The 26,648-nt window shown below is 41.7% G+C and overlaps 1 protein-coding gene and 1 long non-coding RNA gene across 3 annotated transcripts in view; one reads left to right on the top strand and one right to left on the bottom strand.

Moving 5' to 3' along the window:
* The window catches only part of LOC137151034 (uncharacterized), a 122,134-nt gene that overhangs the window by 76,124 nt on the left and 19,362 nt on the right, over positions 1-26,648 (top strand). Inside the window, exons 2-3 of one of the 2 annotated variants that reach the window (XR_010919142.1) lie at positions 18,063-18,149; positions 23,951-24,225. This is a non-coding gene — a long non-coding RNA (uncharacterized lncRNA). Of the gene's footprint in view, positions 1-18,062; positions 18,150-23,950; positions 24,226-26,648 lie in introns of those variants that run through there. The other variant, XR_010919143.1, reaches the window with a different exon arrangement.
* On the bottom strand, positions 4,383-5,629 carry TCIM (transcriptional and immune response regulator). Its single transcript, XM_067544754.1, has one exon. The coding sequence runs from the start codon at positions 5,589-5,591 to the stop codon at positions 5,271-5,273; it is 321 nt and encodes a 106-aa protein (XP_067400855.1). The 5' UTR covers positions 5,592-5,629; the 3' UTR covers positions 4,383-5,270.

Raw genomic sequence — 26,648 nt, 5'->3', positions numbered from 1 at the left:
TTTTCTTCCAGCCATGGAAGTACCTATATTTTTTATTTCATTTACTGTGAACCTCAAGAGTCTGTTTCCTTGCTGTTGTCTAGTATTACTTATTGAGATTGATAGAATACATGCACAGAATCATTTTGTCATAGTTGTCTTTACTGTGTCACACTTGTGGAGCAGTTTAAAATTAGCTGGTGAGACGCATGTTCCCGAGGACTCTAGGACACAGACACAGGGATATCTAGTGTAGCCAGTTTGACTCAGTGAAAAGAATTAATGGAAATACATGACTCCTGAAGGCAGGAAATATCTTGAACAGGCCTTTTCCTCTTTTTGTTGCAAGGGGAGACCTGACAATAGATGCTGTACTTTGCAGCTGCGTTTCTGCACTGTCTGATGACTGCAGCATGTTTACTCTGACAGACACAGAGTCTGCACCAAAAAATGCTCAGGAAGGGCCCAGCACAATGCGGATGACCTGCCCTGATATGCCTATTCTGTGTGAATTATATATATGTGGCATAGTGCAAACCTCAGAAAGAGCATCCCCTTCCGCTAGCAGGACTCATTCTTGTAGAAGGGCCATCATGAGCACTGAATTGCATAGGTGTCCTGGGTGGTATTTCCAACGGCAGCAAGGAAAGCAAGGGAGCAACATCAGCCTTACAGAGAGAGAGTATTTTACTGAGCTTGATGAAACTTGTGTTACAGACCGTGTCACGTGTAAACACTTTACCAGCAATTGTATCATGAGAGCTAGCCTAACACACTGGTGAGAAGAGTAGCAATGACAGAAACATGAGCTGCTTTACCATGCATCAAATATATGCATAGCTGAAATGGAGTGAAGATCAAGACTGCAGGAAATGAGATGCAGAAATGCAGATTATAGCCACAGAAAATGAATAAACAAGTGACTTTTTTTAACACAGTCTGTACTTTTCATAGAACCTATTTGGGCTAATGATTTAAATGTAATTAGATAAGGGAGACTATAAATTGTTAAATCACAGGATCTTATCATATTGCATAATTGGTGTTGCTGCCAGTTTGCCACTGTTATGGCTTCTTTCAGATTCCTGTTCTACAAGGGGTGGAGTTGGCAGGCCACCACATCTAGCTTCTCCTGTGTGCTGGTTAGAATTGGGTGGGAAAAGATTATGGATGATGTGTCGCATAGAAGATTGCCATAATATTCTATAGCACAGAAGATAGCTGTAGGAAGGAGCTGTAGAAGGAGACTACCGTACCCATTATCCCTGACAGGAAGTGCATGGCCATTACTCTGAATAGTGGATTCATATGTACTATCTCTACAGGAGCAAACTTGCATTTCCCAACAGGACTCTGCGATACGCTGTTGATTTATGACAGATTATTATTATAGATGTGAGGCATGGAGGTGCTTTGGTAACAGGCAACAATATAATTCTTAAATAAGTATGACATGGACAGCTCAACAAATGACAGACTATAAAATACACATATCTGCACACCTGAGTCATACTCGCCAATCCAGTTCTGCCACTGGCTCTGTTTCCAAAGCACTAGCAGTGCATTTCATTCCTGACCAGATGCACCCACTGCTACTCTATCCTTGAGCCCATACACAAAGCTCAGCAGACTGTCTTAAGCAGTGATGGTTTGGGAATGTGGGAATGAGTGACTGGATTGAGAGCAACAAATTTATTTTACATGGGAAATGCAAACTGTTTATAAAACCTAATAACCAAGAATATAGGGGGAGAATTGGTGAAGATCAGAGATGGACCGTGGGAAGCTTAACCATATTAGGGGAAGTGACAGCAGTTGATTTCAGTTAAGGAAAGGAGGCGAGCACATAGATGAGTTGGTACTGGCTGTTTCTGAATTCTTTCCGAGAAAGCCTCTCCATTCTCAGTATATAATACTAAGCAAAGGAATACGGACTTCCGTGATTATCATCATCCCCTTGGGATTTTATTCTTAGAGCATTTCTGTCTCCCACACAAGCCCATTTCTTGTGTAATTTACATGGAAAAAACTCTGCAACACAAATCTCCTGAGTGGCTTGCCTGAAGTCATCACACCACAGATGTCTGTTAACGTTTAAGTGAGGGATTTGAAGTGACTGCATCCACTCATAAAAGGCCTGGTCCAAAGCTCACTGAAGTCAGTGGAAGTCCTTCCAGTAATTTCAATGGGCTTCAGATCAGGCCCAGCATTTGGAAAGTTCTTGGAGCTACACATCACATCAGCTATTTGTACGGTGCCACTGTGCTATGGGATAAAGGATTGTGCCAATGCAGAATCCCTTAAGGGGGCTCTGAACAGGCACAGGGTCTGCCTGCGTGGAACTGAATGCAGGATCAAGATCTATATTTATATATTATGTTGTTCTCTCATATTATTCCAACCAGAACATATTGCCTGGCCTCATGCCACAGGTGTTCTTCCCAAGTCCACAAATCCTGATGTTTCCAGTTCAAAAGTGAGTTCAGATAGGTGAAGGGAGCCAAAACCAGTTTTTGCAGGTCTGCATTTAGCAGCTTATAGTAAGGGCAGATACCTCTGCCAAAGACTCTGGGCTAGGATCTTGAGAGCTGCAACTAATTTGTATAAAATGGTGGAGCAGCTTGCTCACTTGTATCTTTTAATACAGAGGTGCAGCCAGCCCTTGGAAACTTATAGCGGGTCAGAAAATGGAATTTCCATCCTGTGCGGAGTTCAGATATTTCCATGTTTGTCTTTGTCCTGAATCTGGAGAAAAAGTCAAAATCTTGAAATATTTCACAGAACTGAAATGCTGAAACATTTTGATTCAGAAACATCAAAACAACCTTTTCAAAACCTTCCATGGAGATTATGTTGAAACATTAAAATACTATAAAATTAATAATATCAGAGTAAAATGAAGTGAAACAAAACAAGTCAAAAAGAAAAATTTCTATGATATCAAAATAAAACAAGAAATGTTTCAAAACTTTTCAACTTTTTCAAAATCATTTCAAAACTTTTCCATAAAACATTGTCAGAATCTGCAGGGTCTGGTGAAACATTTAGATTTTGATGAAATAGACTTTTTGAAAGGTAAATTGCCTAGTTGGCATTTTTTTACCAGCTCTTTGGACTCTGGTCATTCCAGTATTCACTCCTGCACCCCAATTCTTTCCAGCTTGGCCTCTGGCCAGGGCAATGTGGGGATCAGTGATAGAGCAGCCCAAACTGCTGCAGAAAGAAGCCACACTACATGCAGTTGGCTTTTGCTAGTGTTCCCTAGATGTGAACATTGGTGCTCAAGGGCCCAAGTGGAGGAGCATTGAGCTCTGGAATTCACTTCCCCTTGGTCTGACAGAATCCAAGTCTTTTGACCCTCAAGCTACGGTCTAATAATGCTGTGGACTCAAATAATGTCTCAGGCTTTTGCTGTGGGATTTTTGGGATGTGCCTGTATTATCTAGGGGGAATTTACTTAGAACTGGTATTGATCAGTGTATTATGGTATTTCATTTTTAAACTTCTTGGCTCCTGGGCAATGTCTGGATGTGCTTTATAAATCTATAAATAAATACAATTACCTACTCTGGTAAGTAATTTAAAGGGGATATTTCTAGCCTACCTGATTTATAGCCAGTTTGTATTTTTTCACTGTAAGAAAGCAGCAGCTGGCCTATTACTCCTCTGAATCATTTCAACTTTACAGTAGAATAAACAGGGTCATGGGAACTTCTTTTTTTCAGCTGGCAGGTTATTAGAAGACACGTATAACTATTCTGTAGCTGTGTTTAATGACATTGCGCATAAGCGCCATGGTGAGAAGTACAATATAAACAGCTACAGAAATTGTGAATGCCTGATTCTGCCACTGTTGAAATCAATTATAAAAACTCCATTGATTTCAGTGGGGCAGGATTATCCATAAATTTTCTCTCATTTCCAGGAGAGACGGGAGCCTGGAGGGAACCAGATTGTTTATTTTTGTTTGCAACTATTGGTTTTTTAAATAATTTATATTGGAGGCTTAAGGGAGAAAATGCAAAATATACTCATTGATTTAATATTAACCATTAGCAATTCAGCCTAAAAGAATCAGCAGTTAAGAGTCAGATGATTTCCATTTAAGCTCTATCAGAGCAACTTCCTTTATGCACCAAAATCAGTTTAGTAACAAGGAGGGAAATCCCAGCCCGAGTAAAGTTAATTGCAAAACTCTCATTGACTTCAGTGGGGCCTGGATTTTACCCCAAGGAGTTTTAAGAATCTGCTTCCAAATGGGTTTACTAGCAGTTAAAGAAAGAGATCTCATATTTTGAACCCCCCCCCAACAATGATATATTTAAAAGGTAAAAAACCAAGAATATACAAAACCACTCCTCTTTTAGAAAAAAGCATTGTAGACGAAAGAAGTGATAGCATCGTTATAATTTATTAGGTTTGTAGCTCACCATATGCAATAAATTATAGTTGATATAATCATAGTATTGTCAAAATATTATCATGGAATATTTCTAATATCTAACACACTATCTACAAGTAAGATCTGTAATTATGGCATATTAGTATCAATGAAAAGTGAATGAAATATCTTAAAAGAGACTTTCACAGTAAATTCAGTTCAGGGAAGGAACTTCATTATTTTTGCTTTTGTGCAAATAATTCATGATATAAGTATACCACATAACAATGAGAAAAGAGATACAATTGCATAGTGTTTCTAAAGCAAATGCACTCCCTGAAGATTGAACTTGTTACACCTATGTGGTGCATTTTTAATGCATTTTAACAAATGCAAAATAAATGATCAATAGCTGATCAATCATTACAACCCTCCATCCCAGTAGACAACAGTGAGGCTTAGAAATCTTTTAAACATTCAGTAAATGAGTTTAAAAAAGGATGACTTCAGTAAACAAGTAGAAGAAAACGTTCTATTCTGCTTTCACCCCAATTTACTGAAAACATTTAATCTGATTGTGTGCTTGTGTCATTATCTTCTCGTTCTGTGCCTTGGGTACTCTGGGTATGTTTCTTGCCAAACATGCCAGTATCTTTCACTCACGCATAGACTGTTCTGGTTCTCTTGTTCCTGACACCAGTTCTTTCGCGTTTGGAGAGTTTGCAGTCACTCATGGAAGCTTTTTGCTGTATGTAAAATTGGATTGAATGCTTATGACCAGTTTTTCAGGTTCACTTGACTTGTCAGAAATTTGCATGGTTGTGGAGAATATCACATTTGTTAATATTTCACAAACTCAGTCTTGTTCTTTAAATATAGCTTCTCTTCCATCTCCTTTTCCTTCGACAGTTCAATGAACTTTAATGGAATATTTCCCAAGTTTCAGAAACTGGAAAAGTTTGTCTTTTGTCCTCTGCTTTAGTGCCATTAATGCTCTTGTTTTCTCCTCAAAGTCCTGATCAGTGTCAAGGATGATCTTGGCTCTTTCCTCTGCTTTCTTGTCTCCAGAGTTTTTGAAGAGCTTCTGAAGAGATTCTTGGTCTGTGCTTTCAAAGATATTGGCCACTGCTTTCTTTCGCAAGGCTGTGTCAAACCGATAGCCATGGACAGATGGGCTCACTCTTAAGGATGTAGACATGGTTGAAATTTGATTGCTTCTCTTTGCTTTCATCTATATCAGATGTATTGGTAATTGCCTTCTAGGACTAATCAAAGAGATCAGTACAAAACATGTTCACAGAACTGCTATTTAAAGGCATCCAGAGCAAAAGCTGGAAGGATCAAGTTACAGCAATGACATCAGCGCAATCTCAACACAGAATAATTATAGTCAGATTTAACAGTTAAACTGCCAAATTTCCTTGTTTGTAAAAATGAGACCAAAAGTTGTCTGTATTTCTGTGATGAGATGGAAGTTTTCCTTTACTTATGTGAGGAACAGACTTTACAAAATGTAAACCATTTGTTCACGTAAGATAATATCACTTAAAATTACACACACAGCCTTTGGTTGGTATGCTCAGAGGAGAACACATTCAGAAACTTTTGCCAAATAAAAAAGACTCATTTGCAAGAGAGAGGTTGTTCATCCATCTGAAAAATAAATCTGTCATACTTTTTAGAAATATAGTATTAAGCTGTTTGCTGGGAGCAGATTTAAGCAGTTGTGCCCTTTGTATAGTTCTCTGTGCACTATTTTTGCGCAGCCAAAGGAAAGTGTAAGAAAGCAGCAACACACACTCAGGTCTGATTATGGAACACTTGCTGCCATTTCTTCTGTGACGAGAATAATAGTTCGTGCTCATACAGGGCTTTATAATTTCAACATGGTTTACAAATATTATATAATCCTTACAGCCCTGCTGTGAGGCAAGTATTGTTCCTGTCCCCTCAAATTTCATTACACACTACATTCATATCCCCCCGCAAAAAGTCACTCTTCACACCTGCCAGTACATCTAGCCACTGGAGCACATGGAGGCATGTAAAACTACCCACTCTCTGATAAGCCCTTCAATAACAAGACTGAACAGTGTCAACACAGAGTAGAGCTGGATTGTGCTGCTTTTGTGGGTTTAATTTGGGCTCATCATATTACTTCCTCCACTCTGGAAGACCTCCGATTCCCGCACCCTTATGCTCCATGCCCTAAATCCCCACATTTCAAGAACTATTGCTCCAGCAGATGAGGTTGGGCATAGCTACCTAAGGAGTCTCAGTATTTGTTATATGGGCCAGTGGGGATCACTAGAGAGTATTGACAGGTGCCACTTCCCTCACCCCCACCCCCACAAGGACAGAGCAATGGCAGGGGACAGATGTAAAGATCCCACAGTTTGCTACCTTATCCTGCAACACTTCAGCCATCAGTCAGAAGAGGTCATTTGTGCTCAGCCAACATGCTGCTCTATGTTCCACTGATCATTGCTTCCCTACAATCCTAGACACTGCCTACCATTAATTATGGCAGCTAGGATAAATTAAAAATGCTTAGCTACCACAGTGATGGGTGCTTTATGAGTAGATAGGGAGAGAGATAATGCCAGTTGACTGACAGATAATCTGTGGTCAAAACTCACTTCCACTTCTTGCTTTGCACGTGTTGACAATAGCGGAGAGTTGTGACAATGTTGCTTGAACACTATACCCTAGACACTATGGTTAGTCCATAATGCTGTTGCATCTGTCTTCCCATTTTTTTCTTTTTAACAGTAATAGAAAAAAGAAAAAAGCTTTCAAAGCATGTTGAAGAGCTGCTAGGAAAGATAGCAGCTGCCAGGACAGCCACCAGTTTAAAGTCACATCAAATATATGCACAATTACTTTAATCTTAATGTGTGTTTTAATTACTTTCAGAGACACATGGTTTAACAGATTTCAAGGCCAGAAGGGGCCGTTAGATCATCTGGTCTGACCTGTATAACACAGACCATAGAACTTCACCCAGATTCCCCTGCCTTGAGCTCAATGTACTTACATTTGGTCACAGAAGTTTTCTTTAATTATGTCTATATGTATTACTTACCCAATAGTCTGCAATGGCTCAGTGTCCTATGGTCTCTACATCAGGCTGCTAATGCATTAGAAAAGGTCCTATTTCTTTTGTTTGATCATCTGAATGAGAACTGGTCAAACTCTGCAGATGCAATGTTCATGACCATTTATTTGAACTCTCACTATTGATTTGGTTTGATTGTGCTCACACCCTGGGTTATTCGGTCTTTCTGAACACTCACACAAATGGAGTCTGTTCACTAAGATGTGTGGGGAATGGCGAATGCACAGAACGAGGCTGCTCACGTGTGAACATCAGGATTTGCTGCTGGATATTTATTTATTATTTCTTTAGCACTGTTTGTTCCTTGCCAATCCATATTCCTTATTCTCATATTTTAAGTCTTATTTGTCCAGCAAAGGAGCAGAAACCTCACTATGTGACTGGCTACACTCCACAAATAATGGATAGGGAATATCTGAAGTGAAAGTTTTGTGAAAAACAATCTAAAAATTATTCCATCCAAATTATTCAGTGAACATTTATATTGTTTTTTATAATTTGTATTGTGATAGCACCTATGAACGTGGACCAGGAATCCATTGTACTAAAACTGTATAAACACAGAACAAAAAGACGGGCCCTGCTCCAGAGAAGTTTACATATAAATGTTTCTTTTTTATTAAATTACATGTAAAAAATACAATACAAAGAAAGTAGGATTGTTTTATGAACAATTCATTAACAGAAAAGAGGTGGTAGTCATCAGAGAAATGTATTTAGATAACAATTCAGCCTGTGTACTTTATGCTGGTTCTAGCTTGCCAGAGCTCTTATCTCAGGAGGAGGGAGGGGATGCCATTTAGACATATAACACTTCCATATCTGTATATGATAAACGGGTCTTAAATAAATGTGTTGGATATGCCCTACGTCCAGTGCCGCAGCTCTTATTCAGCCAACATCCTGCTGAATCAAATGGGTTTTGCCTGGATACGTATTGCAGCACTATTATCCTTTGGCATTATTATCACATGGGATTAATTTGTTCCTCTTGCTGTTGAATAGGTCCATGAAAGAGTTTCCATTGGTTATGCACCCCTTTCATCATGTGGATATTAATGTTGCTGGTTCTTGGTTTGGTTTGGTTTTGGAGGCGGGGGGTTCCCCATGAAAGAGAAGAGCGTCATGTTTAATTGTCAGTTGCTAGTCACCAGAGAGTCAAAGTAGGTGAGGTAATTCTTTGATTGAACTACTACTATTGATGAAAGAGACAAGCTTTTGAGCTTGCACAGAGTTCTTCAGGTCTGGCACATGAAGAATGCAGACCTGAAGAAAAGCTCTGTGCAAGCTCAAAAGCTTGTCTCTTTCACCAAGAGAAGTTGGTCCAGTAAAAGATATTACCTCACCCATCTTTTCTCTCTCATATCCTGGGACCAACACAGCTACAACTACACTGCAAATATTCACCAAGGAGTGAATGGGGACATGCGGGGGAGGAGACGCGAATTCCCAACTCCTGAACTGCACATCTCCAGTTCAGATGTAAGATGCTGTCTCATGGTAGGAAACATTTTGGGTAATGTTTAAAATATTTTTCACTGTAAAACATTAAATATACTTTGCTGCACTGGACAGATAAATAAGTTACCAAACTCTGGAAATAGCATAAACTGTGCCAAACAAATCATTAACTGTCTCCCAGCTGTATCTATAATGAGCCCTCCTGTTGTCATGCAGCATTGCTCCTTTGCCAGGGTAACAGCTATGGTACATGCATGCAGGACCCTTCTTTTATATTTTTATTGCATGCACAATTATTCAGCACCTTCTATCACTCTTCTGCAGGTGTTTGCAGTGATGTGGCTATTGGTATTAATTTCATAAAACTGTTGAAGATACACAATATTATGTATGCAGACTGGTGCCAGGCAGGCTCAGGGAAATGTCTGCCATAGAAATGAAGAACAAAGCTGATGCATAGGAAGTAAGACATCAGAAGCAAGCTGCCAGGCAGACACATGAATTTTCTTGTGAGATGTTTTTGCAGTGAGCAGTGTCAAACATACCTTTAGAGCTCTTGTTTCTACTTAGAACAGTAATTATGTTTGGTTCCTATCTGGAGGACATGTAGCAGGCAACTATAGAGAACTCCTGAAATGCTGTTTTTCAATAATTGTTGTTGTTGTTTATATAATTTATTGAAATACTTCTTTCCTTGTGAATAAGAAAATAATAATTCTTTTCTAGTGGATTTAAGGGATTCTTTGGAAAATATGTGATTTCTGTAATGCGCCTCATGATATTCATGGTGAAATTATTAGACATCCTGCTGCTTTACATATTAATTGAAGGCTGATATCTAATTCAGATTCTCTCTGTTCCAGCAGAATAAATAGTTAGCTGCAGCCTTGATTCTATCATGCCTTTAAAACAGTGGCATTCTAGTTATCGTAATTTTTTTGTCTAATGAACAGACAAGTTTGTATTTAACCCTACAAAATTGAAAATTCGGCTTGTATAACTCATTCTGTGATCTCCCATGTCCAAGATCAGGGCTTTGGAGGCTGAGGTGCTTGTTGTCACTTAGTGTGAGCGAGATTGAGCCTTCAGGCTCAGCCCCCAGAATATAGGGCAGGGCATAGCTGGGCTGCCCCAGGAGTAGCTCCTGCAGGGAATTGTGACTCAGAGGGCTAGATCCCTTTGCACTGAAAGCTGCCTTAAGGCAGCAGCTGTGGATTCCCCTAATGTAGATGATGCTGAGCTGACATAGAACCACTACTTGAATCCCTTTGGCCCCTGTCTCAGGAAAAGGGGCATACTGGGGTGGAGGAATGGTGGAGAAGAGCAAATAAGGGCTGGGCCAGAGTATGATGAAATTGCTATAAGGTGAGTGCACAACTGGTTGGGAGACCTTACTCAGAGGAATTATCAATGGTTCGTTGTCAAAAGTGGGAGGTGGTATCTATTGGGGCCCTGCAGGGGTCAGTCCGGGATCCAGACTATTCAGTCTTTTCATTTATGATTTTGATAATGGAGTGGTGAGCACACTTATAAAATTTATATATGACACAAAGCTGGGAGGGGATGTAAGCACTTTGGAGGACAGGATTAAAATTCTGAACCATCTTGACAAATGGGAGAATTGGTCTGAATTCAACAAGATGAAATTCAATAAAAGAGAAGTGCAGAACACTTAGGAAGGAAAAATTAAACACACAACTACACAAAATGGGGAATAACTTGCTAGGTGGTAGTACTGCTGAATAGGATTTGTGGGTTATAGCGAATCTCAAATTGAATCTGATGCAGCTGCGAAAAAGGCTAATATCATTCTGGGGTGAATTAAGAGGAGTCTTGTATATAAGACACAGGAGGTAACTGTCCCGTTCTACTTGGCATTGGTGAGGCCTCTGCTGGAGTACTGTATCCAGGTCTGGGAGCTGCTCTTTAGGAAAGATGTGGATAAATTGGAGAGAGTCCAGAGGAGAGCAACAAAAATTATAAAAGATTTAGAAAACCTAACCATTGAGGAAAGGTTAAAAAACTGGGCACATTTAGTCTTGAGAAATGAAGGCTATGGGGGGGACCATCTTCAAATATGTTCAGGGCTGTTATACAGAGGATGAGAATCTATTGTTCTACATGGTCTCTGAAGATAGGACAAGAAGTAATGGGCTTAATCTACAGTAAGAACCATTTAGGTTAGATATTAAGAAAATCTTTCCAACTAGTTAAGCTCTGGAATAGGCTTCCAAGGGAGGCTGTGGAATCCCCATCATTGAAGGTTTTTAAGAACAGGTTGGACAAACACCCATCAGGGATGGTCTAGGTTTACTTGGTCCTGCCTCAGAGCCGGGGGCTGGTCTTGATGACTTCTCGAGGTCCCTTCCAGGCCTACATTTCTATTATTATTACTGATATCGCAGCCCTATTACAAAGCATTGGCCCTACTACCAGTATTGTCAACCCAAATGTTGAAAAATCATGAGTCAGGCCCTCAGAAATCAAGAGATTTACAAATAATAATAATTTTATGTTCTTTTTATTTTGTTTTTGAGCCTTTAGGATCCTTGGTTAAATTTTCAAGCAACCATGGGGGCTAGAATTTTTTTTTTTTTTTTTTTTTTTAAATGAAAGCTGAGATTCTCACAAAAATCTCACTTGTCTTCAGAAGCTGGAGTTTTCAGTAAAACAGCAAATATTGTGAATCTCATGATAAAATCCTGAGAGTTGGCAAGACTGTGCTGTTTTCCACCGGTAGGAAAATGAATATTCATATTAATTCCAAGCCAACAAAAATCCAAAATAAGAAACAAAATCAGTATATTTTCCATGCTTCAGAGTGTAGATACAGAGACAAGGTGAAGTGTAATCAAAGATTGATTAAAAATATAAATTAAATTTTTATCAGTTTCTTCTACCAGAGAAATATCCTGCTATGATCAATTTTTCAAAAAGAGCTTCTTTGAGAATGAAGTTTTAACAGTAAACACCAGCTGCTTTTATTTAACAATCCCTCTTCTTTAAAATATTACCTAAAAAACAACCAAAGATAAACTGCTCTCTTTTTAATTTTTAATTGGTGAGTCATATCTTAAACATTCGGAAACTGAATGCCTTGGGCATTTAGAGTTTCTTTAAAAAAAGAAAACAATTGTGATCATTATCATAATCAAGGAAAATCCCAAAGGGACACAGCAGCCAGGCAGCTCAAGCGCCACTCAGATCGATCTCTAACCAGGCCTTTCAGACGGTCTGGCTGAATGTTCAGACATTGGTGATCTTAGTGCATCTCCAAGGCTTTTGATGCTCATGCGATTGCCAGACATGTAGGGGCATTCCTTGGCAAACACAGTTTCCAATTAATTGTTTTCTATCCTAATTTATCTGTACCAAGAAAGTTGCTGGATCTGAACCAGTGCTAATGGAAGCAATTGCTGGATTCAGCTATGAATATCCTCATTCCTGATCTCGTCCTACCACTTAACATGGAGCTTCTGACGAAGATGACAAGAATCTAAAACATCAGTCTACTGCTATTCAGCCTTCCTCTGCACCCACATTTCACTGCTACACAACAGAGTTGGTATAACGGTGGTTCTAGATCCACGGCTTCATAGCAAGCTTGATGTCATAATGTTTCTACAGAGGCTGCTGGAGGGCCTGAAACGTGGGCAGTTGCTGCTATATGAGTGTCTACATGTTTTTAGCATCCTCCAGCACTGCCTGTGATGCTTCCCAAATATATGACAGTTGCCATCTGCTCAAAATCTCTCTGGACTAGTTAATAGTGAGTTGGTTGTAATCTGGAGTTAGAGGCTTTTTGATGAGATCCCTGGTTCACTGGGCTCTTTCATATTACTGGTTGCAGTCAGGTGGAGGCTTCATCTGAGTACAGAGTTCTCTAAAAGAAAGGCTGCAAGCAAGCGCTTTTTAGGAACAGACCCAGACAAAAGTCTCTGATCTCCCTAAAACACAGCCCCCTCAGAGATGACAGGGAAGGGCACGCTACAGAAGCATAGAGAGAGAATCTTGCTTTGGCAAGTGCTGGCAGAGTAAGCATCAAGGTAAATTACTGCTTCCAGGACCTGTTTATTCACCCTGCTTAACGAAAGGTTAATCTGTTACCACAGCTAAATGCAGCTAGTAATTTAGAGACTAATAAATGTGAGAGCTGAGTAATAAGACAGAGGTGAGGAATGCGAACTGGAGACTGGTATGAGGACAGCCCAGTGTGTCTGGCATAAATATGCTTTCTATCCCACTGCCAGTAAATTTGATCAGTTGCTGACGTCAGTCTTGTGAAAGCTGCCATTATTTGTGCTTCTGAAGGCGTTATTTAGCTATTACCATTCTGTTCCTTGTCTACTCTTATAGAGAGTTTATATATGCAAAATGCAAGTGAATAACAATCAACTCTTGGTGAACAAAGAGTTTGGAAATGGAGAGAGCCAGTGGCACTACTGATCATTCCTTGCCTTAAGGAAGGTGCAGTCAATCATGAATAGGTGTTTTCCGCCTTCCTTGCTGATACAACATTTCTTAATTCCACCTGTCAGCCTCTCCTGCCACTGGGGAGGAGTAGATGGGGGATGCATCCTGTTGGAGCTCACAAGCACTTCTCCTGCAGCGGTCAGTGTAGAACCACGTGTGGATTCTGTGGTACATAACTCCGTTTAATTAAGGGAAAGTGGGTGGATGACTGGAAATTATCTTCTAAACACTTGGAATGTCCTTTTCTGTCAGGAGCCAGAGTTTTAATCATCATCTGCCAAATTCTGCCATTTTGAGGAAGCTCCAGATATGCAGCAGCTTTAATGCCTCTTTGGAAAGTTAGTAATTCCAAACCAACAGTCACTAGATAATGTGGGGCTATTTCAGGCAGACATGTAGACTCTATGAGATAATTTATACTGCGGTTCCCAAGAGTACCAATGTCAGACTGATTATTTAAAAAGAGAGCCACTCAGCGATCATCTGCATTAAAAGAGTGTCTCACACTAGGCTCTGCTTCTAAATATATTCTGTATTTACTGTACGCAAGAACAACAGGAAACCTTCAGGAAATATACAGGAATTACTCTGATTTACATCATAATCAACCAATGATTCCTAACTTGAACTATTTTCATTCTGGCAAAAATAGAATATGTTAATGGTTTTAACTTCTACTGATAAAAGAATCTTTACAACCTCCCTTCCCTCCCTCCACCCCAAAAGAACTGGCCATTCCCAGAACATGCAACCATGTTTCTAACCATGATTCTTATAGTTTATTTAAAGGCAACCTGGTCATTTGAGGAGAAAATACAGGGAACAAAATATCTTCCTTCCATCAGGTTATTCATTTTCCAGCAATGAAGTTGCAAACATAATCCTATTTTCTGTTCATGTGTTAAATCCATCTCTGCACATGTGGGAAAGTAACTCCTGCTGTGCCTCAGAATTCTATAAAACATTAGCTGCCAGCAGAATGTATTGTCACTGCCAACTACGTCATTCATATTGTTAGCTGAGAGTTTAGTGCAGGGCATTGTGAAATGCAGGTTACAAAGATACCAAGCAACTTACATCATCTTGGGGGGTAATTGGCTGCACTTGCTAAAAGGAGAACATAGACCTTCACTTGCTGATTTCTAGCTCCAACTGTTTTTCCAAATCACTTCTTTCCTTGCATGAAGTAATTTTTATACCAACTCCTCACTAAATTTCAGTCTCTAGTTCCCTTTTCCCCCCACAGCTTTAACAGTGACAAAGCAGCAACGATGTATTATTTGAAATGTATTCCCATCACTGACTGCAATATAACCCTTCTCCAAAGATCCTTCTGGATACTGCTTTCCATCTGATAAATCACTTTTAAACAGGTGCAATTGTTCCCCGGTACAGGCCATACACAAGAGGCAGAACTATGCAAAATGTTTTTTTGGCACAGGCCAGCCTGTCATTTTAACTTCACAGCATTTGGTTCTCTTGGCATCTCATATTTTCAATCTAGTAAGATTATTACTGTGCTCACTCCCCCTCCAGCAGCCGTACTTCTGCACGTGTGTTGTCGCTCTGCCTTAACAACTCTGCAGCACTCTTACTGCATCGTCATACGTGTTGCATACACACTCCAAAAAACACTGACTAGAACAGGTATTTCTCCCCACTAAGAGTCAATAGTTAGAAGCAAACCGTAAGTACACCGTAGAGTAACTAGTGCAAACTGCACCCGAAGCAAAGCAAGGGTTCTATGTAACTGGGAAAATGTGTATGATCCTCAGCACCAAAGTATTTCAGACCTCAGTCATTAATAGGTAGGATAGGGAGGAATTATCCCCGTTTTACAGCTGGGGAACTAAGGCACAAGGTAGATTAAGCGATTTACCCAAGGTCACACAGGGAATCTGCATCTGCACTAGGAACTGGTCTCAGCCCAGTGTTCTGTCCACTAAACCATTCTTCCTAGTCCTCAGCACATGGATCTGATGTGCAAGTTCCCAGTGACCCTTGCAGCTGGGAGAAGATACAATAATGGTGAGTTTAACATGAAGCGGGATTGTAATGTTACAAAACAACAAAATGGAGGTGAAAACCTCTTTGCTGTATTTGGCCATAATGGGACTCCTCCATTGAGTGATGGGATTGCCCAACCTCTGCAGTCTGTGGGTGCTGAAGTTGTTTAGATTCTTTTATCTAGCAGGAATGCAAGTGTGTCACTTTTTTTCCCCTCATTTCCATTGCACTGATGATTCAGCATATGAATCAATGTTCCTTGAAATCTTCTCTTGATGCTCAGGAAGGTGCAACAATACAAATTGCTGTACAGCATGTGCCTCAGATCCCACTTGTAACCAAGAACAAGAACAGACAGAAGAGAACGAATCCTCTCTGCCAGCTGTAATGACAGTTCTGGTGCTGTGCAATCCACCTTCTACCTGGAATGGCCCTTCACAGCAGGTCAGCTGGAAGCTACTCTTTTGTGATGCTTCTCTCTCTCCAAAGCTACATCCCCAGTGCACAGCTGAAGGAACTGAACGAAAGAGACAGCTGTTCATCTGCTACTGCGTCAGGAACCTTTAAATCTGAGGAGTCACTGGGCCATGCTAACGTCAATGACTCCTTGCTGAAAAATCCTTATATTAATCATATGTGCAGAGACAGCTTGTTCAGTCAGTCTTTCTTCCCCTTCCATGTTAGGCACTTAGTAATTCTTGCATCCCTCCATCACTACTCACATGCTGTAATTAACACTTTTTGGCCTGATCATGTCCTTTAATTCATAGAATCATAGAAGTATAGGACTGGAAGTGACCTTGAGAGGTCATTTAGTCCAGTCTCCTGCGCTCAAGGCAGGACTAAGTAATAGCTAGACCATTCCTGACAGATGTTTGTCTAAACTGTTCTTAACAACCTCCAAGGACAGAGATTCCACAATGTCCCTAGGCAATTTGTTCCAGTGCTTAACTACCCTGACAGTCAGGAAGATTTTCCTAATGTCCAACCTAAACCACCCATGCTGCAATTTAAGCCCATCTGGTGAAGATGCTGTATGTCTGGCTGGGCAAACCGCGGCTTGTGAGCCACATGTGGGTCCCCTTCCTGCAAGGCAGAAGCTCCTAACCCCAACATTCCCGCCACAGGGCAAAAGCTCAGAGTTCCCCCCACCTAGTCCCCAGTCTAATAGGCAGAGAATGGGGGGGGGGGGAACATGGGGGTCTTCAGGAAATACTTAAAGGTTGTGCATGTCTTGTGGCTCTCGAACTTCTGAAGATTATCTTATGGAGCTCAGAGGGTCAGTAAATTTGGCCACCCCTGCTCTATGCCAACAGGTCAGAGCTGTCCCATCAGCATAATGAACCCAGCTCCGTGAAAGGCAGTAGCTATGTCATCAGGAGACGCTTTCCCGTTGGCACAGCACTGTCCACACCAGTGCTTGGGTCAGTGTAACTTACGTCACTTGGGGGGTGGCTTATTCACACCCTTTTGAGATGTAAGTTATACTGAAATAAGTGGCAGTGTAGACCTGACCTAAGGAGCTTTCCATCTGAAGGTCACTCAGAGGATCTGACAGATCAGGAAACTGAACCCAGCTTTCCAGCTACAGCCCGCCTGCCTGTCGTGAGGTGGCGACTGCCACGAGGCTGTGTTCATGTAACCCATTGGGCAGTGTGCACTTTGAGTCCCAGCCCGCAGAAGCATGTTACAAGCCTTTACCCTTTAGCTCAGGCTTTTTTTTTTTTTTTTTTAAAAAGCTCAGGAGTTCACCAGTTCAATCCTTGCCATTAGCCAATCTGCCCCCAACATTCTAACTGGGGAACCCCTGCAAATTCTCCTTCCCTCAAGCCTCATACCAGCACATTGGAGGATTGGGCCTTAGGCTACCAAACTCTGTGTTCTGGGAGCACTTGAGGTGAGGATGTGGAAAATCTACTAATTTGGTTTAACAAAACTTGCCCATCAAATTCAAGAGGGGGCTGCAGGACCACTTGGCAAACAATACTGGGGCACCCCACTGTAAAGGGTAGTATTCTATTCCTGGGAAGTATGCTTTGTGCATTGAGACAGAGCGGAGTGTTGCACTAGTGTCATTTGAAAGAGGGCCTGGCGGTATATGAAGGCCTATTAGAGCAGCTAAGGAGTATCCACCACTAGGATTGTTTTCTTTCTTTCTCTAAGTACCTTACATCTGGTGTATCCCAAAAGCAAACTCTTTGATCCTTAGATTCACTGTATTTCTGGGATAAGCTTCTCTGACAGGAAAGGTTTAGTGTCCAGAGGAGGGTTAGGGAACCCTGCTTCTCTGTGTGGTGACACAATCCTACCCAGCTGCTCTGGGGAACCTCTTCCTGCACATCACAGCTAGTAGAGCAGAAGAGCTTCCACCCGTGAGAGTGCCACAGCTGGTCAGCATTAGCTGATTAGGGGGCAGTGAGTATACTACATTCCTGCTTGCTGGGAGCGAGGCTGTGGTGAAATCACAGGATTCATGGTGTTGTTACTTGTGGGTTTAGCTTCCTGGGAAAGGTGACTACAACTGTATTGTTATGGGTGCTCAACAGAGTTAAAGGGGTGCTAGGGTTGATTTTAGCTGCTGGAGAAAGGGCTCTTTCTTCCTGGGGCTCATTGGCCTGATACCTCTATACTTTCCCCTTCAAGAATTACCTGTTGGATCCCAGGCTGTCTGCTGTCTGGATGGAACAAAGGCTTCTCTAAGGACTCTGACCTTGTGGGAGGAAATGGCTGGTAAGAACTGTTTTCATCTATGAGTATCTGTGGTTTACTGCCTGCATAGATCAGCCTGCTGCTGGGGGGGCAACGAGGGGGCTTTCTCTACTGGGAAATGTTTGTTACCCCAGGTTAATGAGCTGAGCCCTGCCCCTGCAATGGACTCTGTGCAGACTGCTGGGCCTGGGGACGGGGGCCCTGTTGAAGTCAATGGGGAATCCTATGGGATATGGGGAGTCTACCTGTGTGGTGCTTGTTGCAGTGTGGGGACCTATGTTTGCTCTTATGTGTATGCTGGTGTTATAAATCCTTATTTACAACATACAGGATGGCCTGGCTTCACAGAGAGAGTCCCCACTCATGCAAATCAAGGGGTTGAACTGCATAAACACAATAAATCACTGAGGTACAAAAAGCCCTCTGTAGAAAGGCATGATCAATGTATGTACCCCCATCCCCCTCCAAAACTGCTATTCAGTGCTGCCCCAGAATCTCAGTGTGGGGGCTGCTGTGTGAATGTGAGATGGCTCAGATCCTGAAAAAACTTGCAAATGGAAGTTAAGGGGTGGCTAGGCATACATTTTTGCAGGATCAGGCCCTATGTTTGAATCTGAGCTTGACAATATGGTGGGAGCAAGGGAGGGTGGAGGATAGTGTTGTTGGGTTTGTTGCTAATGTAATGCTGCTTCTGGTTGTGGCTGCTGGCTGGGGAGATGCCTTCAGTTTCACTCTAGATAACGTTTAGACAAAGCTGCTCCTCTGCTGAGTCAAACTTACATTAATATAGACATGTTGTATACTACTGGAGTGTTGTGCACATTAATTTTAAAGCAAAAGTGCTCGCCTCCTATCACAATGCTGGGAAGGAATGTTCTGGGGCAGCTTGGCATATGTTTGTCTCCAAATGACCAGAGCCATGGTGCTTTGATTCCTGGACAGGTTGGCAAACTTTGCAGCACTGCTGGCTGGTGCAGTGTAGTTATGGGATATCTCCTTTTCTTTATTCTCTGAACCACCGCCCATTACATAGGGGCAAGGCCATTCTGTGAAGAATAGCCTTCCTAGTACTCTTTGCACCACAGTCTCAAATGATGCACTAAAGTGCTAAGGAGCAAAGGGCTTTAATGAATGTGGCTGTTCTGTATGCTGCCATGTGGGATTCTTCTGGGGAAGCAGGCAACTGGTGGGAATGAAATCAGTTTCCAAGCGTTTTACTAGCTGGTAAAAGGTGCTTTTTCTATAACATCCTTACCTCCTTCTTGTATTTCTGGTGTTCTCTGTTTTGGATAAAGTGGGGGAACCACTTTATTGAAGGGGTATGTGTGTAAGCGTCCCTTGGAATAAAATGCATTCAGTGAAATTTGGGGCACGTTCCTACAAATGGCCACCTGGGCAGCAGCGCTTTTAATTATCCTAATCTCTTGACAGCTGGGTGTCTCACATTCCCTGGTGTTGAATATATGCTGGGTCTAGGCAGGGACTGCTACCTTCACATCTGCACTGCATTAGAAAGTAAACTTGGAGATGCTGTGGTATTTGAATAAACTTCATCACTGCACTGGCTGCGGTAAAGACAAACAGGGAAAGGTTCTAAACAGCTCGGGCTGATTGGAATTCTCAATACAACAAACCCCTTTAAAACAGCAACAGAATGTGGTATATTGCAGCTGTGGAAATATATTGCATGGAGGGGCATTTCAGGCTGGAAAGGATTGAACTGGATGACTCTCTATGAGAAAGAGTTCTTAACTCTGGTGCTATTGGGTTTTTTCACCAGCCTGTCAGCAAAGTTGTCTCCCAAGGCAGCCCCTTTGTGACTGCTCCTGGCTTGACTTCCAGTGAAGTTTGTTTCAAACTGAATTCACGTGTATGGAAGTTTTATGCAGCAATTGGAGTTAATGTTCTATTCCACTTTCTGCACTCTTGATGTCATCCTCTACCAGGGATGACACAAAGATGGTTATATAGTCTTTGTCCTCAGGCAGGAATCCTAGCCCATCTTAAGTAAACAAAGAGTTGCTCCACTCCTTTGGTGTGCCAAAAGGACAATAAATCCAGAGCTAGGCACTACAATACACCGGCAAAATACTACCTAGCATAACAGTCGTGGTGCTGCTGCTCCTGGCCACCAAGCTGTGTGTCACTGGATACCAGAGGTGCTGATGTGGTGCCTCAGCTGCTTTAAAATGTAAGTGTGACACACTTTCTTGTCATTCATTTGCTTCACAGTTGAAATTCTGCTAGTCTTCAGCCTCCAGTTAGTAGGAAGAATGGGGTTCAGAGTTATCGCTTGCTGTGAAGTTTCCTATCCCTATACTAGGCAGAGTATGATAGAAAAGAAGTTGAAAGGATTGTGAGGAGCTGGCTGACATAACAAATACAGAGATGAAGCTGGCTGACTACATGTCAGAAGCCCTGTTAGGTAGTAACTGTGATAGCTACCCATACCCCTGATGGCCAGGTGGAATGCCACAAAGAAGAGAGCAATCCCTCTGTCTGTCACACCTGTACATCTTGCTTTCTGGTTAGTGCAAGGTATAAGAGCTGAATACATGCTATGTGTGGGAGGGGACTGCTGGGCCCAGAGTCCTTCATGTGAAATATTGGTCCTTTGTGACAGTATGCAATATTTAAAAGGCCCCATGCATTGTGTGGACGAGACTAGTTTTTACATGCTTTTTGTGTGTCATCATTTACAGTAGACCTAAATGAAAGAGTTTATGGTAGCTAGCAAAATTGCTAATGCACCATAGATAAAGCCTAGTGTCTTGCTGTTTTTAAAATATTTTGTTTCATGGCATTTTTAGGTATAGGTCCCCTAAATTATTTACCACTGTGTGTATCTTCAGTCACAGCGTACCTGAGGCCTTGTGATTTTTGGATCTTGTGATCAATGAGAGATCAGTGGTTTGAATAAAAGATAAAAATGAATCAAAGCTCTAGTGATGTAGGTGTCCCAAAATGCCATGAAAGAAAGCCAGGTGAGGTCTGTCAAATCTTCCTTGTTTGAGGAGCCTATCAAAATCTCTGCGTATGAGAGCCTCTTTGAGGGTCTAAATCAGATGTTTAATTTGTGTGTAGCTGAATAAGTATCTCTTCTATGTACTAGGTAAACAAGGGCAGAATTCAGAAACCTCTTGGCTTGGCTTCCGTACCTAGCAAAAGCATGTGGAGATTTCGGGGGGGGATTTTAGGCCTTCTCCACAGTAAAGTAACGTTACAAGGTAAACTCTGTATGTGTGCACACACATCTTAGCTCAGAAGCAATAATTGCAACAAGAAGTTGTGAGGTTGGCTTGGCAAAATCTAACTGGCTGGTTTGGATCAGGTCCATTTCTTCCCGTGCCCACCTTTTTAAAAGCAAAGCAAAACAAACTTCAGGCACTTTGAATAAACGGCTATAGTTTTCTTGTCTTTTCAAGCTTCTCTAGCTGCCTTCTCCTCTCCTGCAAGCTCCAGAGACTTTCCCAGTACACCGATCTATCCTCCTCCCTTTCTTAACTGGAAAAATACTTCCTAAAATACTCTTTAAACTTTCTGTAATTCTCTTTTGGCAGAGTTTTGGTTCCCGTCTCTGGAAGCTGTAATCACAGAGCTATCTGCCTTGTTGTCTGAGAAAGCACTTTGAGTTTGAGTTAGAGCTGCTGCCAGCATTGCTTAAATTCAAAGGCTCCTGAGGCAGAAGGAAGCCTTTACAAAGAGTCAGTGCCGGATGTACTGCAGTTTGCCTTGTGGTGAGCTGGTGGAGAAATGCCTGGTGCTTTTGGGGGGGCAGGAGGAATGGGTATCCCCATCTCAGGATGTATCTGATCTTTACTAGTCTAGAGAGGAAGGATTATCCAGTCAATGGTTAGTGTAAAATCTACGTCTCCTGAGTCCCAGACTAATTCCCTGCCCTGCCTCTGCTTTCCTGTGTGATCCTAGGCAAGCCATGTGTCCTCTCTGTGCCTCAGTTTCCTATCTGTACAATGGGGATATTAGCACTGCCTGACCTCACGGGTGTGTGAGGATAAATACATTAAAGACCATAAGGCACTTTGGAGCTGTTGTCAACACACTGAACATCACCAAAATGCTCTCTTCTATTCCGAACTTCTATTTTTTCCTCACACTGTTGCTGTTAATCAGCTGTTTGTTCCAATATTTTGCAGTACATGTGGATGAGTCTGACAGCACCATACATCTTGCTTGCAGTGCCAATCTGCATGAGTACCCTTAGAATTCTTTTATTTTTCATTTAACTGGAATGGGTTTTTTGTTTTGGGGTTATTGTTCATTCTGTTTCCCAAAAGGGACTGAAATCTAATAGACCAAGACAATTATCAGTATGAAATATTTCCTACATAAAACATGCAGGGGCTATTCTCAGCCTGATATCTAGTTGAATGAGGTTTGGCTGACAAGAAACTATATAGGCTGTTTACTGATGACATATTTTCCTAAGCTGCAGTTTTAAGGAAAAAAAGGGCACAAAATAAGTTACCAAGGAGTGTGAATAATTCAAGATGACTTGTACTGAGCTTTTGGTTGCCCTTATGGGAATAAAGCCTCATTTTCAGAGGAACTTGACTCTGTACTTGTATTGCAGAAGTAGCCCTGCCAGAGCTGTTTTGACATGGAGAAGTTGACGGGGGGGTGAAGCATGTCTTGGGTGGCAAGGCCAGCAAAGGCTGGGCAAATAAAACAGGAACACTTGTGGCCTGAATTTTTTTCTAAAGGTGCTGGTCACCCAAAACCCACTGCTGCTATGGGTTTTCAGTGCGGTTTGTAGGGTACTCAGTGGCTCTGCAAATCAAACCTGTTACCATCTGGCACAATAAAGAAACCCAGGCAGAAATTCTTTGCACAGAAAATGTTCCACTGAATTACTCTTATCAGAGGCTACTGTAAGGTCAGCGAGTGCAAAGAGGAGTTTACAGAAGGCAGCCCAGTGTGCCCCAGATGGACATTCTACTGTCCTATTTGGGCTGTGACCACCTTTCAGCGGATCAGTTGAGTCCTAAACCAGCGGGTGGCTGATAGTGATGATTCCCAGGGCTTTGGTGGTGGAAGGGGGCTGGAATTCTCAGACCTCTGCCAGGGGTATAGGAGACCTTTTTAAGGGGAAGGAGAAATATTCTAGGGTATAATTGAACTCCATGCAGGGAGCAAGCCTGCAAGGGGTCTCTTTCCTGCCTAAAAGTTCCCTTATAACAGGGGAACAGTCTTAAACTCAGCTGTGAAATCCCCTCCTTTTTGCTGCCGTGCAAGTCTTCAAGCCAAAAGACAGCAGGTACATGCATTTATGCTGTGACTGTCAGTGACAATAGGAGCTTGGCATCTGAGCTGGTACAGAATGTCTGATGGGAAGGCCCCAGGGGAGATGCAGTAGATAGAATAAGGAGGGAGAACTCCGTACTAGTGAAGTGACACATATGCTGAGCTCCATCCTTACCACTGTGTGACAAGAATAACTTGGGGTTTTATGGTTATCCTGCTAAGATCTTACTGCTTATTTAATCAGTGCAGTGCTGGCTGGGGGGAGGGTGTAAGTGCATTCACGTGCTTAATGGACCCTTTTAAAACTAATACCAGACTCCCTGACAACTAGTTGATTTGTTCAACCTTCTTCCCACATGATCTGCTCATTTCTTTTCTCTGTCATCATCCACTGGTGCCTCTCTCAGGACAGTTTTGAAAGACTTGAGCATAATTCTAGTGACTGAATAATTAGCGTTTGTAAGCAGACTAAGGCTGAGAGTAACTGGCCCAGTTGCAGATGTAACCTCTATTTACCTCTATTTACAGTAATTCACTGTTTAACATTGTTCATTTTGTAGAGCAGCATGTAATAAAATGCAGAGCAATAAGGAAACCTGTTTTCAGACTGGATTGCTGCTGGTACCAGCTCAAGTACAGGGTCCAGTCTCAAAGATCTGACTTGACCTGGTGTTTGCCATGGAAGAATGCTCTCATTTGGTTAGAGAGTTCCCTAATTAATTGGAACACAAGCCTGGACGATCCTGCTCCCATGATCAGCCTCTCTTCCAGACCTAGGAATTTTCTTTGTATTTATTTATATTATATAAAATAAATGCATAGTTTCTTTTCCTTTTTTAAATGTATGCCATGAATGAGCCCTGTACATTGAAACCCATTTGCAGTTTGGACTCCAGTGGCTTTTCACCCTTAATAAGAAAAACAAGCTACTGCTGCCATCTGGTGACGAATAAAAAGGCTGCAAAGTTCTGTTTGCGCAGCCAGCCCCAGGAGGCCTGGGGTAGCAGGAAGTGCCACAGTTATCACTGCATCAGATTTGCAACTTGGAACAGCGAAGTACCCTTCCATTAATTTACTCTTTTTATTTTTAAGTTAACTGCCATTTTGAAGTGGCCTATATGCAAGACTGACTGAATTACCTACTGTTTTGAATTAAGATTAAGGTAATTCTTTAAAAATCCCTAACGTAGCTATTGACAGTTTGATATCTGCTTTTTATATTTTAAGTAGCTAGTTGTGAGTAGTTTACTTAGGAAAACTGATTACATTCCTTCAAAAGCTGTAAGTCAGGTATCACATCTATTTCCTGGTAAACAGACTCCTCTATCCTGAACAAAACACTACTAGGCTATGTACTGCAGGAAACAATCCTCCACTGGGACCTGATAATCTGATAGGACTCTTCCATCTCATTTGTCTATGATGAGCCTTTGTTAATGTCACTTGAAAGCAGGTGCTAAATTAGAAGAATCACTTTAACAGTTACACCAGATTTCCTTATTAGTTGTAATTGGTGTACAATGAACACTGCTGTACTGTAATGGCCGTCTTCTGAAAGTCCTGTAAATTGCACATCTGTGCAGAATATTAGAGACCTTGATAGTATGTGTCCTAAGAGTTTCAACAACAAAATGAGAAACTAAATCTCCTGAAGGTGAGGCGGGGGGAATTCCCTCAATACAGCCAGCTACATTAAATTGCTCCACTTTTTGCCAATTTCTCCTAAATCCTGTGTGCATGCCCCCAAGTCTAGACAACACCAGAAAAGATAAAGCAGGCATCTCTGCATGGAGTAGAAAATATTTCCATCCCTTTTTAAATGTTCTAGTTGTGTATATCTACAATGGGGGCCTTTTAGCAGCATGTATAGCAAATCCTGAGAAGCAGAGACCAGACCCGCAACAGACATTGAATTTTCATGGAAATTCTCTGCCAATCCCTTCTTGCATACTGCTTGTACTTTAAAGAGTTCCCTTGTGCAGGCATAGAACTGCTCATAAAACTTTAATAAAATTTTAGTGTGTTTTTTTTTTTTTTTTTTTTAAATTACTGGAAATCTCCCTGACAACCAGAGATTAAGAGCTTTTCAAAAAGGTCTCATCTTTCTCTTAACAACCATTGCTGCCTCAGTACAGTTTATATGCAGATTATTGTAGCAATGACAACCATCTATAAAGTGGGAAATCTCTTGTTTTGAAATCTTCTAATGTGTCAATTGCAGTGACTTTCTTCCCACCCCTTCAATGATTTGTCACAAATGTATTCTGATTTAGTTTTTGCGTCCGAAAAACTATCCTGTAGATCCAATGTTCCTGTCAGCATCAGGAAACATCAGGGGCTGGATTCTCCACTGCTGTTTCTTGTGCAAACTGACTGTAAAATGGCAGCTTTTTAACACCCACCTTGCACTGGCTGAAATGACTGTGCGCCCATGGGGCCAGGCACCAGAGAATCAAGTCCTAGGGGAGTTATTCCATTTGGAACCTAAAGAGACTAAATGGAGACAGAAGTGTACGGCACTTACTAGGAAGGCACTTATTGGTGAAGTAAAATCACCAGTCCCCAAGTGGAACCCCGTTTGGCTGCTTTTTAATCCTTTTGTGAGGTTTGTATGCGAGTTTGACTCAGTGACCATCCATAAAAAGATCAGGTCCTGGATTTGCAGTTTTCCAAGCTGTGGATACATGAGGCCAGATTATTGACCTGTCTGTCCAACAATTTTTTTTTCCTGGCTGTCTGTCTTCCAGACAAGTCCTACCATGTGAGCTCTAAACATGATCTTATTGTGACATGCCCCTCACCCTGACATCCAGAAGCTGTAGGAACACATCGACAGTGATATTTAAGTACAGACACTCTGCTCAGTCTGTAGTTGTGGTCCTTGACCCCAGGGATTTATGGCCCAAAAAACAAACACAGATAAATGCACTAGAAGACCTAAAGGAGGGGGTTCAATTTGACAGTCTCTTCTCCATCCAGAGTATAGATGGTGTGTGTGTGGGGGGGAAAGGCAGCATTTGACTGGCATGGGTTAATGCTTGCTATCTGGCGCAAGAAGTGAGTGTTCAGGAGGGATTTGGATGAGGAGACAGGGAGATGGGGGAAATTGCTCTGTACGTGGATGGTGGCACAAAAGAGGCAGTGGGAGGAGGAAAAGAGGGGCACTGAGCTTGGCATTGTGGGCAGAGAAGGGATAACTAAAACACTAAACTCTCTATCTGAATGAATGCTGGAGTGACAGGTGATGCAGTGATGTCC

This window comes from Emydura macquarii, unplaced genomic scaffold, assembly GCF_026122565.2.
Source record: "Emydura macquarii macquarii isolate MOO-44397 ecotype Brisbane River unplaced genomic scaffold, CSIRO-AGI_Emac_v2 contig_201, whole genome shotgun sequence".
Classification (NCBI taxonomy): Eukaryota; Metazoa; Chordata; order Testudines; family Chelidae; genus Emydura; species Emydura macquarii.
This window is presented reverse-complemented; position numbering and strand designations above follow the sequence as displayed.

Excerpts from the sequence above, each read along its gene's own strand:
- TCIM (XM_067544754.1), bottom strand. The coding sequence starts at position 5,591 with ATGAAAGCAAAGAGAAGCAATCAAATTTCAACCATGTCTACATCCTTA.